Raw genomic sequence first — 13,541 nt, 5'->3', positions numbered from 1 at the left:
AGATGAGTCTGTGGTTGCTCTTTATTTTATTCTTTTTGTTTGACTGTTCTCTAACATGAACACAGTGCTTGAAGTGGGCGATGGTAGAGAGGAGACATGATACTGCTGTGGAGACACAGTGTGGGCCTGCTCCTCAGTTGTAGATCTGCCTGTCTTTACTGAAGGTGCTTCTCCATTGGCAGGATTTTTCACCCAGATCTCCACCTTGGCTGACGTGCAGGAAAATGTCATGGAATACCTCCATGTACTCAGCCGGCCCAAAGTCATCGACCAGGAGCACGATGTGGTGTGGACTGAAGCGTATATTGACAGCACTGTGAGTACCTGGGGGCCGCAGGGGACAGCCTGAGGGTGCCTCCTGGCATAGGAGAGTTTCCTTGGGTTTATTCTGAAAGTTGGCGGTTGTATTGTTTCTCCTTAATAACAGGTTCAATGACATCTTTCTTTTTGTACAGTGTGCATTGGTCTCTTGGTAAATGAGGTTGGTAACAAATCTTAATATCTGAGAATGCAGGAGGCTCTTCTGGAAGGTGTCTGGTCAGCACAGAAAACTCACTTTTGGCTTCTGTCTTCTCTACTTTGTTTCCTGTCTCACAAGTGTACAAATTCTGTCATTGTGGCAATGATAACAAACACGTTAGATTCAGTTCCTCACCGTCATCGGAGAAGCTCAGTCCTAGGAATGAATCTTGGGTCTCAACTTGGGAATGTGAAACCAAAGCTCAGTTCTGATAGTGAATTGGAGCCACTGTAGAGACCACAGTTGCCTTTTCTTTCCATGGACAAGTGAGAAGATGCTTCCTTGGTGACTGTATAAGTAGCAATTGTTATTGCAGCTGTGGCCATGGGCTCATTCTAAAGCTAAATTCCAAGCAAAAAAGGTTCTAATGTTGAATTAGTTTAAAGGAAGTAGCATTGCCAATCATCAAGTAATGCCTCAATGGCTGAGTTTCTTATATAATTGCTGCGTGATTTTTCATAGTGATAATGAGTCTGATGGAGTAGCATTTTTTCATTTATTGATTGTAAATGTTCTCAGAGGGCCCCTCTCCCATCATTTGTGTCAGGATTAACATCTCATCAATCACTATAACCCAGACACAGCCATCCTCAAGAGTGATCTCAACGGCTGCTGTGGGCTGGGTTTTTCTCTCCATGAATTCTCTCATTCCTGCTGCTTTTCTGACAGCTGCCGGCAAATGCAGGGCAGGAGCAGCATGTGAGAACCCATCCTTGGGGACAGCACAGCAGTCTGTACCCACCCCCCGCAGAGCTTTAAAGCATACAAAGGGACCTTGGAAATGTGAACTGGTCAGGAAAGGGTAGCCCTCTCCCAGGAGAAATCACCCTGAGCAGAGATGGGTCTTAAGCTGAAAAATTTAATAGTTCTTGTGTAGGAGAGACCAGGGAGACTGTGGGATTTTATCATGTTCAGAGTCTGACCCTAGTTTGGTTTAGAATCATAGAGTGAAATAACTAAGCCACCCCATTTGCGTCAGCATCATACTAGCAGTAATAACAGAATAACAATGGTGATGGTTTCATCTCTTCCTTGTACATGTGGTTGAGTAAGGCCGGGGAAGAGGAGAGGAGGAGGGTGGCCAGCCAGGATCAGAGTGATCCAGACACTCAGTGGTTCTTTGTACAAACTCTGAACAGCCAGTTGGGTCTGTCATCTTGTTTCATCCATCTAAAAAATATAGAACAGAGTCTCTATGGGACCGTCACTTGGATACATAGAAAGGTCAGTCGAAGTTCCAAAAAAAAGACCTACCTACATATGGAAATTTTTTATGTCATAAAGGCACCATGTCTAACCAGTGGGGCTAGGATGGGCTTAATAACTGCTTTTGGGGAAACTAGATGGCTATTGAGAAAAAGATAAAATTAGTTATTTTCTTCACATCATGCCCAGGAAAGAAGTCCAAGGGGATCAGAGGCCTAAACTGTCAAAAATGAAACAATATAAGCAGTAGAACAAAAATTTAGTGAGTTATTCTATAATATGAGTCCAGAGAAAGGCTTTTAACAATGACTCCAAGATCCAGATGCAACATAAAGAAAAATAGGTTTGACTACTAATATAAACAAAACCCAACTTTTGTTAAGTAAAAAAATCACTGGAAGCAAAGTCAAAAAGCAAATGGTAAAATAGGAGAAAATATATGCAATGTATAGCACATATAAAGAATAATTCTAATATGTAAAGAACTTTCAAAAATTAAAGGGAAAACCCCAAAATTCCTATAGAAAAAAAAATGAACAAAAGACATGAGCAGACAATTCCCACAAAAATAATAAAAATAGTTTTTTAAAATATGAAGTATGTGCAACTTTATACATAGTAAGAAAAAGGCAAATAAAAGCATGGTGAGATACCATGTCTTTCACCTATCAGAGTACCAAAAATGAAAAGCTTAACTTTGTTGGTGCAGCTGTGGGAAAGAGACACTCATATGTTGCTTGTGGGATGATAGAATGGGGCGTTTCTAGGAAGGAAGATGTACATTCACCCTTTGACCCAGGAATCCTACTTCTAGGAATTAACCCTGAAAGTAAACCTCCAACAATCCAAAAATACATATGCACAAGTTTGTTCACTGCAGAATTGCTTGTAATTTCAAAATATTGAACCTGGAGAAGGGATTGGCTGCCCACTCTAGTATTCTTGCCTAGGGAATTCCATGGACAGAAGAGCCTGTGGGCTTTATATAGTCCATGGGGTCATAAAGAGTTGGACATGACTGACTGATTTTCACTTTCAGAATATTGAAAGTTACTTAAATCCCCAACCATAAGAGATCAATTGCATAAACTCTGGTACATGGATGTAATGGAGTCTTACTGTTAAAAATAAAACAGAAAAAAAGCCTACCAGACACTAAAGTCATGTCAAAAGGCCCAGGAATCAGCGTGAATGGGCTCTCAGTAGTCAGCTCCGGGACAATTTAAACCTCAAAATTTAAAAAAAAGTAGAATAATGGACTATAACCTGAATAAAACAGAAATCCATGTGTTCTAGATAAATAAACACATTTCAGACAGATGAATTACATAGATGATGGAAGTGTGTGTGAAGGAGTGGAGTGTCCAGTGGGCAATGGAATGCTGCCTGGTGGGTGTGGAGGGAGGGAGTCATTAGACTGAAAATCACCAGTGGACAGCCATTTTAGTAAAGAATGACTAGGGCAGTAGTCATCCAAGGATGCTAAGCCTAGGGGAAAGTTTGATGATGGGTGGGATATTTTCATGGTCTCAAAGTGCTTCCCTAGAGATTTTTGACTTGTTGGGAGGGGAGGAAAACAGTGAGAGAGAATCCAGCAAAATCTTGAGTTGGGTCATCAAATTAGTGTCACCAATGAGAGGCTGATGGACATTGTGCCTTTGGTGAAGGACGCATCACACATATAGAGTATCCAGGCTGGGGTTACATAACCTGAAGATCCTGGGGAGGAAGAGGATAGAGCTTTGTCTTAATGTAACACCTAGCTTTAGATAATGTTAATTATTTAAATAAATTCCTCTAGATTTACTAATCACATACATACATACATAGTTACACACATATATAGATCAATGCAAAGAAATAGAGGAAAACAACAGAATGGGAAAGACTAGAGATCTCTTCAAGAAAATTAGAGATACCAAGGGAACATTTCATGCAAAGTTGGGGTAGATAAAGGACAGAAATGGTATGGACCTAACAGAAGCAGAAGATATTAAGAAGAGGTGGAAAGAATACATAGAAGAACTGTACAAAAAAGATCTTCACGACCAAGATAATCACGGTGGTGTGATCACTGACCTAGAGCCAGACATCCTGGAATGGGAAGTCAAGTGGGCCTTAGGAAGTATCACTATGAACAAAGCTAGTGGAGGTGATGGAATTCCAGTTGAGCTATTCCAAATCCTGAAAGATGATGCTGTGAAAGTGCTGCACTCAATATGCCAGCAAATGTGGAAAACTCGGCCGTGGCCACAGGACTGGAAAAGGTCAGTTTTCATTCCAATCCCAAAGAAAGGCAATGCCAAAGAATGCTCAAACTACCACACAATTGCACTCATCTCACATGCTAGTAAAGTAACGCTCAAAATTCTCCAAGCCAGGCTTCAGCAATACGTGAACCATGATGTTCAAGCTGGTTTTAGAAAAGGAAGAAGAACCAGAAATCAAATTGCCAGCATCTGCTGGATCATGGAAAAAGCCAGAGAATTCCAGAAAAACATCTATTTCTGCTTTATTGACTATGCCAAAGCCTTTGACTGTGTGGATCACAATAAACTGTGGAAAATTCTTCAAGAGATGGGAATACCAGACCACCTGATCTGCCTCTTGAGAAACCTGTATGCAGGTCAGGAAGCAACAGTTAGAACTGGACATGGAATAGCAGACTGGTTCCAAATAGGAAAAGGAGTATGTCAAGGCTGTATATTGTCACCCTGCTTATTTAACTTCTATGCAGAGTACATCATGAGAAACGCTGGGCTGGAAGAAGCACAAGCTGGAATCAAGATTGCCAGGAGAAATATCAATAACCTCAGATATGCAGATGACACTACCCTTATGGTAGAAAGTGAAGAGGAACTCAAAAGCCTCTTGATGAAAGTGAAAGAGGAGAGGGAAAAAGTTGGCTTAGAGCTCAACATTCATAAAACGAAGATCATGGCATCTGGTCCCATCACTTCATGGGAAATAGATGGAGAAACAGTGGAAACAGTGTCAGACTTTATTTTTGGGGGCTTCAAAATCACTGCAGATGGTGATTGCAGCCATGAAATTAAAAGACATTTACTCCTTGGAAGGAAAGTTACAACCAACCTAGAGAGCGTATTCAAAAGCAGAGACATTACTTTGCCAACAAAGGTCCATCTAGTCAAGGCTATGGTTTTTCCAGTGGTCATGTATGGATGTGAGAGTTGGACTGTGAAGAAAGCTGAGCGCCAAAGAATTGATGCTTTTGAACTGTGGTGTTGGAGAAGACTCTTGAGAGTCCCTTGGACTGCAAGGAGATCCAACCAGTCCATTCTAAAGGAGATCAGCCCTGGGTGTTCTTTGGAAGGAATGATGCAAAAGCTGAAACTCCAGTACTTTGGCCACCTCATGCAAAGAGTTGACTCATTGGAAAAGACTCTGATGCTGGGAGGGATTGGGGGCAGGAGGAGAAGGGGACGACAGAGGATGAGATGGCTGGATGGCATCCCCGACGCGATGGACGTGAGTTTGAGTGAACTCCGGGAGTTGGTGATGGACAGGGAGGCCTGGCGTGCTGTGATTCATGGGGTCGCAAAGAGTCGGACACGACTGAGCGACTGAACTGAACTGAACTGATATGTTTATATATTGGGAGCAGTTACGAGAGAGGGAAAACCCCTGCTACTGCTGCTTTTCCACTAAAGAACTGACAGAAGAGGCAGAGAAAAAGGTCTGGAAGCAGCTCTGGGCAAACAGTGCAGAGACATTGTCTTTGAAGTCTTGTGCTTCATGTTAAACATTTACATGAAACTTGCATTCTGTGCCATGATCATCTTTACTTACTTTAAAATAAAATAATGCTTTAAGTGGCTCATTATTAATTAAAATGCTAGGTCAAGATGACCGAGCTCATTTTTTCTGTCTCTTCAAGAACATTTTGATGGACATAAAACTAAATCCCCAGAATACGCTTATCCCTGAAGTGATAGCTCAGCACTGCCTCTGTGTTTCCTCTTTGCAAATAACCCTGATAAATTAATCCCCTAGTAGAATATTCTGAAGGTTCTTTATCATCTTGGTGGTTTTGAGAAACCTGTTGAGCTAGGAAGGACATTGAGAATGCCATCTTCCTCTTGGCCTGTTTGGTTGAGGAGAAAGCAGCTACTGCTCCAACAGGTGCCTCTCTGGCCAAGGAAGCAATACCTCTTCAGACTAGTCCTCTGGGCCTATAACAACCAGGGCAAGGGGAGATTCCCTTTGTTATTTGCATGGAGTCAACATTGGAATCATATGCTAAACTCACCTGCAGAATGTCAATTCTAAGATGAGGCCACCAACTTTGGAACCAACCAGAAGATGAAGAGGGTATGGGAATCAGTAATTCCAAGTTTATTACCATCTGAGCCATCCAAGACAGTCTCAATCCAGGATTACCCTAATGTCCCAGCTTGTGGTAATAAAAGAGACCAAACTCAGGAGCACTTGGTGCTGGGCCTGGTGACCCCATTTTAATAAAGTGCTTTGGAATTATTTTTGATATTTGAACATATTTATTATCTACCTTAGCAACTTTCTTTAGAGTCTTTCCAAGACATTTATTTACATAGTCACAGAATAACAATTTTCTTTTTATATTCATAATATAAGAATTTCAATAAGGTTGAATTAATTTATATAATTATGGTAAAATTACATCTGTTCTTTATCATAACATTTCTGCTAAACAGCAGTGTCTCCAAGAGCCTGGTTCTCCTTGTGACATTGTAGTCTGAAGGTGGTTTTGATTCCATTAGGACTTGTGAACCTACTGATTTATTTATAATTTTACCAAATACTAAGAAAGTAGGTACTCGTTGATTATCAAGTAAATTTGAACACTCGATCCCACAAGTTTGCTTAATTAATATGGTCTTAAAAATCTTCTTTCTGTTTGGTCATCTTATGGTGAAGGCAAAAATAATTCCTTCTTTGCTTGACTCATCGGTTATGGTTGAAACCCTGCAGCAACAAATATAATAATATAATTGATTTAATACTTAAGTGAATAGCTTGAAATGACCTGTGAGGATAGTGCTTTCCCTCTTTATTAATTATACATTAATTTATACAGTTCTGGGTCTGGACAAGATCAAGATAAAAGTTTGTGAAGAGAAGCTGAGTTTGGATTTTTATGCATGAGAATCCAGGGTTGCAATTAATCCAGCCTGATCTAAAATCAAGATGGACAAAATTTTCCTTTCAGGATCCATTCTCCCTGACTGTTAGCACTGGTCTGATTAAATATTCTGTTTCCTGCCTGGCTGTTCTGTTCAATTTGCTCTCGTGGTAAAGCCCAAATAAATGAATTAATGTTAGCAACATTAATTATGTTTAATCTAATAAGATCTCATGTATTAATTGACAAAACAGCAAACACTAGAATTCTGAAATTCATGGGCTTCTCATTTGAATACAAGTTGTGCTGCATAGTCATTATCTCTTAGGTGCAGAGCAAAAAAGCATTAACAGTGGAATTTGTTCCATTTGTAAGCAGATGACTTGTATTTTCCAGTTGGGTCCTAATCACCTTGGGGATGCTGCCCAACTTGCTGTGCATCAGACTGAGGAAGCATCAGCATTCCTGATGAACCCCTCCAGGGGAGTTTGCACAGACCACAGTGACACTCAGAAGGGAAGCAAAGAAATCTTTCAGAAAACAGTGGGAAAGTGACCATTTAAAATAATGAGAATTCATTACCAAGTCCCCCTGTCCCTCCCCTCTGCTGGTAATACAATTCTGTATGAAATTTGTAGGAACTTTCAAACCAATTTAGTTACGTTTGCAAATTGGACATGTATCCCTCCTCCTCACCCCCTACTAAGTCCAACTTGGAGAAAATGCTTTGCATTTGATAAATTGCACATTTAGTTTGGTTTCCCATCTCAGAATGGCACCTAGGCCATTTAGGAGTCGTTTGGGTGATTGCTTTAGGCGACAATATCTTACTGCCTAGAAGCAATTACTCGGAGGGTCGAAGCCATCATAAGGAAGTTATTGGGGCTTAGAAGCTGAATATACGGTGTTTTTCCCAAGACACCACTGCATATCAAAGAAGTTCAAATCGTCAAAGCAAAAAGACACACGTCAAGAGAAACATAAACCGTCCTGCTGGGCTGTGGAACAGAGAATGCCATCTGCGTTACATGGCATGGAGGAAACTGATTACGTTGGGACCTCTATTTCATAGCAGATGGGTTCATTAAATTTAATAGCCTCCAGAGCCTTTAGAAACCGTGTTAAAAACATGCAGAGCATGCTGTGACACTTCACTTCTGGCCCTACAGTCATTATAATTCTGGCATTGACTATAAATATTACAGTACTTTATTTCCATTGAAACAGATTACTATTATAATTTTTTTTTTTTTTGCTAGGGATGGTGATGTTAAAAATGAGTGCATTCTTGATTTCTGGTGCTATTTATATTCATCCAAATATTCTCTTCCATATATTTCTAAATTTTTATATTAAATAGAATGTTGTTAGGTCAACTTTTTTTTTTTCTACTTTGAATTGGTGTTACAAAACTATGAACCAAAGGTATAAAATTAGTTTCTTTATTTAGGAAAGATGTTCTAACACCCTGTATGGATGACTGTCAACTAGCAGAAAAGTTTGGGGCTGAAAATGAAAACAAAATTGTTTAGATTTCAAGTTTTCTTTTTTTTTTTTTTTTGATTTTTAGATTTGCTGTTGTTTCTGCTATTATGGTATAATAATTTTCAACTATCTGTAATGAAAGGATAGCTTCTGGAAATAAACCCTTAAACAAAATCACTAAGTCTGAATAACAGTTTAGCATGATAGATTATTCAGCAGTCTTTGTTTACAAGTGACAGTACCAACTCAAAGCAGTAAAGGTCATAAAGGGATTTGTTGATCTAGAATCAAGATATCTATGTAGTTCTCTCTTGAGGCATGACTAGATTTAGGGATCAATTCTGTTTATTTTGACTTGTTCCTTGACTCTGATTCGTTTATTCCCAGCAGGCTCTCTTTACTGGGTAACAAAGATGGTCTGTACCATCCACTAACTTTCATCGTCTTTATAGTCCCTTTCCTTCCAGCTTCTGTGTCAAGCCTGTAAGAGATTGTTTGACTCACAACCCCATACTGAGAGGAGAGATGGAGCTACTCACTGATGGTCTGAATATCACAGAGTGGGGGAGAAAACAGTCCCAAAGGGAATTGATACTGGAAGGACTGAGAAATAATAGAGTCCTGCATGTGGCTTGTTTGTAGAGTCTAAAACTAATCTGTGACCAGATCACATTTCCCATTGGTATGCTGCTGCTGCTGCTAAGTCGCTTCAGTCATGTCCGACTCTGCGACCCCATTGGTAGGTATGGTGGTATGGTATTCATCATGGTTCCATGCTTCTAGGCACTGAAGCCCTTTATCTACGTTAATCAAAGGTTTCCATGGATCCTTGATAAGTCAGGCATATAGACACAGAGTACTTTGGTAGATAATGTACTGTGCCTTTACAACAGGGTGCTGGGATGGGTCCAGTTAGGAAAGATTAGAAGGTTGTAAATATGATTCTATTATAAAACCAAATACTATTTTCATATTTTCAGGAAACCACCATTCATGGGTGAAACATAGTCTTCTCCAAGCTGTAGTACTTTACACGGTGCCCTAGGTCAAACCCAACAGAGAGGAGCTCTGTGTTTGTGTATCCGAGTTCATTTTAGAGCAAAGGGTGTAACTTACTCTAGCCCATGGTTCCACTGAGGTCAGATGTCTGCCATCCAGTCAACCAGGGATGAGAAAAGGTCACGTGATAGAAACAAGTCAGACAAGGTTGTGAATAGCAGATTCTAAAAGAAATCTCTTTCTTACTGGAGTGTCAAAAAGTTGGCATTTCTAGGTTTCTGTCTTTCTATCTAAGTCTTCTATAAGTTGCATCTCCAACTGGGCTCTAATACTAACTCTTGGGAGCATGTCTCCTTTCCTCTTTTATTCCTAGACTCATGGCTTCATTTTAGCCCATGTTGCCCAGACAGATATCCCCAGTCCTCTCTTGCCTCCCACATCTTTGACCCTGCCCTCTCTCCATCCACCATCCTGCTATGTGGGTGGTAGGAACCTCTCTCCTTTGTGCTTTGGGAGAGCTGAGGAGGGTATTTTGGCCACCACAACCAAATTTGCACTGCTTTTTTCCCCTTCACAGCCCAGATATTTGGGCAGCTTAGATTCTCAGAGCTGATTCTCATGCTTTAAGCTAAAATGAACACATTCCTCTTATTACCAGCATGAAGAACAATTAAAATAATCCCAGAGAGTCAGCCTGTGGCTTGATATTAACTGCCAGTTTCTCTTCTCTTGCTATACACAGGATTTTCCCCCATGTAAAATATTTAATTCTTTTACTCTTAAAACATCAGGTTTGCTGTGCCAAATATAAATGTATTTTCTATGAGGCCATGCCTCAGAGATACTGTAGATAAGAATATTTCAACTGACTTTGGCTCTTAAACTGCTTCTGTTAAATAGTGTCAGAAAACCACTATTTTGTTTCCTCTTGCCATTAAAAATTATTCCTTCCTGGCCTATCACACCTGCTTGTGAGCAATGTGGCACCTGGGAGCTCCTTCGGTCTTAACCTGCTGATGATATGCCCTCCTATTACATGTCCAGACCAAGCATGAGGCTCTGTGCTAGTTCCTCAGGGGAAATTCTCTCTTCTTTTGAACAAAGAAAGAGGCGGGGGGAAAGCAAAGACAATAGTTTATTCAGGCAAAAGGAACATGTTTTCAGATCAATTTCCATTATGTCTAATAAAAAAATCTGGAACATCAACATGTTTGCTGGTGGGTGGAAACAACTATTAATCACTCTTTTAATTGATTTCTCTTCTGAGTGATCAAATTAGAGGTGGCCTGAGATGAAGCAAAGCTGAGTACTCTCACCCCACAGTCTGTTTCTCTCCCACTGTTAAGGAGCACATGTTTCCATGGGAAGGATCCTTCCTTTGAGAAGGACAGGATTCAGGTGCCCTGCTTATTCATCAGTTGACCTCCCGTGATGTTCCAGTGGAAGAATTTAGTGAGTAGAGGTGTCCTTACACATTACCCACTGTTAAAATGCAAAATAATTTTAAAATAAGGTTTTGGCACTGCCAGAATTATATTTGGTTGTTGGGTATATAGTGAGTATTCAGGAAGTCCTTACAAATAATGTCTTACATGAGTTTTGCATTTCCTGATTTTCAGTTTAGTTTCCTGTACATTACCTCCAAGTGAAGACACTTGATCATGAAGATCATTATCAACAGAACCCCACCATCACCGACTTCTCTCCCTCACTCTCAAAACATCAGCCATACTGGTTGCCTTTGTTTGTTTGTTTGAATCCCCCAAGACTGTCTCCTTTTTCTTGGCTTTTGAACAATCTTCTTCTGAACTGGAAAGACTGCCTTCCCATTCTGCTCCTTTACCGGGGGGAAAATTATTCCCGTTTTCTATGTCTCAGCTAAAATGTCCCCATCATATGCCTATTGACCTTCCATCTCAGATTCCTATCTATTTTCTTCATAGAAAGTGTGATCATTTATAATTATAATTATTTTAAGTAAGCACCTAGACATTTTTTCCCTCTTTAAAAATTGGTTTTGGTTGGTATTCCCAATGATAATATAAGAACTGGGGCAAAGTCTGTCTTGTATCCCTGCAACCTAGCTCTCTGCCTGGCACACAGTACCACACACTCAGTATTTAGCTCAGGGAAGCCAATACGAGATTTATTTTTAGTCACACCACCAGTCTCTTTTTTACTACTTGCTAGAGTTTGTTTCTTCGATTCTACGCTAAAGTACAACGAGACACTAAGAACTTGGGAAAAATAATAAAGAATACGACTACAAAGTAGATGGTGGTACCAAAACAGAGTTTCAAGTATTATTCGTGAAATACAGTGGTCATACTTGTCTTTCCTTTTGAATACCTAGCTGAATGATCAAGTTTAGGTCTAAAGCAGCTGGTTTTTCTGAATGCCAGCTTAAGGTACTCAGTGGCAGTCACTGACTTTAGATGGAACAACGGAGAGCTTCTGGGAGTAAACCAGATTTCTGCAGTGCTCCCTTTCTATGTGTGTTGTTAAAAGCAATATGTTGGGGAAAGGGTTGATTGCTTGAGGCATATTGTTTATACTATATTACTTAGGTCTGATGGAAAAGTTCCTAACGGTGGTTTTCTTGCTAAAGATATGGTTTATGGATGAAGAATGGAATGTGATTTTTTTGGTCAGGCATCATCATAATTTAGGTGGACTCCAAAGAAACTTGATATTGGGAGAGGCCGGCAAAAATATTCAGGTCCGTGGAACTCCTTTAGCATTAACAGTCAATTCTCCTTCAAAATATAAATGCTGTCTGCTTTAAATTACTGTCCTGATTCAGGCCAAGTTAATTACTCTGGGCCAGACTGGAAAGGAAAATTCCCAGAAAGTCTGATATGATAGAATGGTAGTATGTTTTCTGAAGACATTGAGAAATGCTTAATGAATTAGTATTTCAATTTAACTTTTGCAACAGAATACTAAGGGAATGAGAGGGGGAAAAAATCATAGCTTTTTGGCAGCTGTTTGCCATCATAGCACTTGACAATCTGCTTCTTATTTAGTTTTCTGTTATGTGAAAGCATGGAATTCTCAAGTTAAGAAATATTGATCACTGCATGACAATACATATGTAACAAAACTGTATTGCGTTAAAAAAGCTCTCCTTTTAAAGTGGGATTACTGATTCTATTTTGTTATTAAAATATGTGGGTCATTTTACTTTGAAAATAAAGTGGTTTTGTTAAACTGAAGTTATTTAAAGGTTAAAATAATCTTAATTTTAACTATTAATATTATTAAGAACAGATTTTTCAACCAAGTACAACTAAATGCAAACAAGAACAAACTTGGAAAAGAAAATTGGTGGCTGGAAATGCAAAAATGTGTTGAGGGCTGTATCTTTGGCCATAATACATAGGTTCACAGCGGCCCTTTGCTATATTGGCAGAACCATACATTTTTGAAGGTCTGTTGATTTCCCCAGACTTCATGGAATCTAAACGAAGTGTGTCAATTTCCCATTTTTCTTGCGATGATAAGCCAACCTAGGGCTGAATTAGGAGCACTCAGAATGTGTGGACTTTATGGCCCTTGCTGGGAGGAAGAAGTTTCTCTTCTTTAGGTTCTTTTGGCGGGTGTAAGAATTAAACAGACATGAGACAGATTAATAGAAGAAAATCAAACAAAAGTTTAAAAATAGGGATGCATAGGAGAGACCCTAGGAAAACTGAGTATCTTGCCACAATGGCTGAAATTCTCGCCTTAAATATCATCTTCAGCTAAAGACAAAAAAGATGGTGAGCAGTAGTTTGGGATTTCAGAGGGGAGGAAAACAAGGAGCATGGAGATGGAAAAGGAAACGTTTGGTAAATAAATGTTAGCTGCGCCACATAGAGACAAGGGACATAGAGTAGCTCGGTCCTCTGAAGAGTTTTCCTCACCACACCTAGTCCATATTCTTTGTATCTCTCATGAAGCTCTCTTCTGGAAACAGGCTGTCTATCTAAATTCTTTCTGGCAGTTAGGGGGAAAGTCAAAGTTTCTTTCTGAGTCATTTGGGGCTTGATTATTAGAGAGGAAATGGCACCCCACTCCAGTTCTTGCCTGGAGAATCCTGTGGACAATGGAGCCTGGTGGGCTGCCGTCTATGGGGTCACACAGAGTTGGACATGACTGAAGCGACTTAACATGAATATTATTATTATTATTATTTTCAGCTCAAAATAATCCTCATGCCAATGAGAC

General features: G+C 39.8%; 1 protein-coding gene across 6 annotated transcripts in view; it reads left to right on the top strand.

Annotated features, from left to right (window-relative positions):
- The window catches only part of CACNA2D3 (calcium voltage-gated channel auxiliary subunit alpha2delta 3), a 900,680-nt gene that overhangs the window by 624,224 nt on the left and 262,915 nt on the right, over positions 1-13,541 (top strand). For all 6 annotated transcript variants that reach the window (XR_015151529.1, XR_015151528.1, XM_086367461.1 and 3 more), the window contains exon 13: positions 183-316. Coding sequence is in view for 4 of the 6 variants with exons in the window: in XM_086367461.1 (XP_086223587.1) it covers positions 183-316 (134 nt within the window). In the remaining 2 variants the exon portion in view is untranslated. The remainder of the gene's footprint in view (positions 1-182; positions 317-13,541) is intronic.

Source organism: Bos grunniens, chromosome 22, assembly GCF_055505025.1.
Source record: "Bos grunniens cultivar Pamir isolate PY7600 chromosome 22, Bosgru_T2T1.0, whole genome shotgun sequence".
Classification (NCBI taxonomy): domain Eukaryota; kingdom Metazoa; phylum Chordata; class Mammalia; order Artiodactyla; family Bovidae; genus Bos; species Bos grunniens.
Note: the sequence above shows the minus strand (reverse complement) of the source record. Positions and strands in the feature narration are given on the sequence as shown.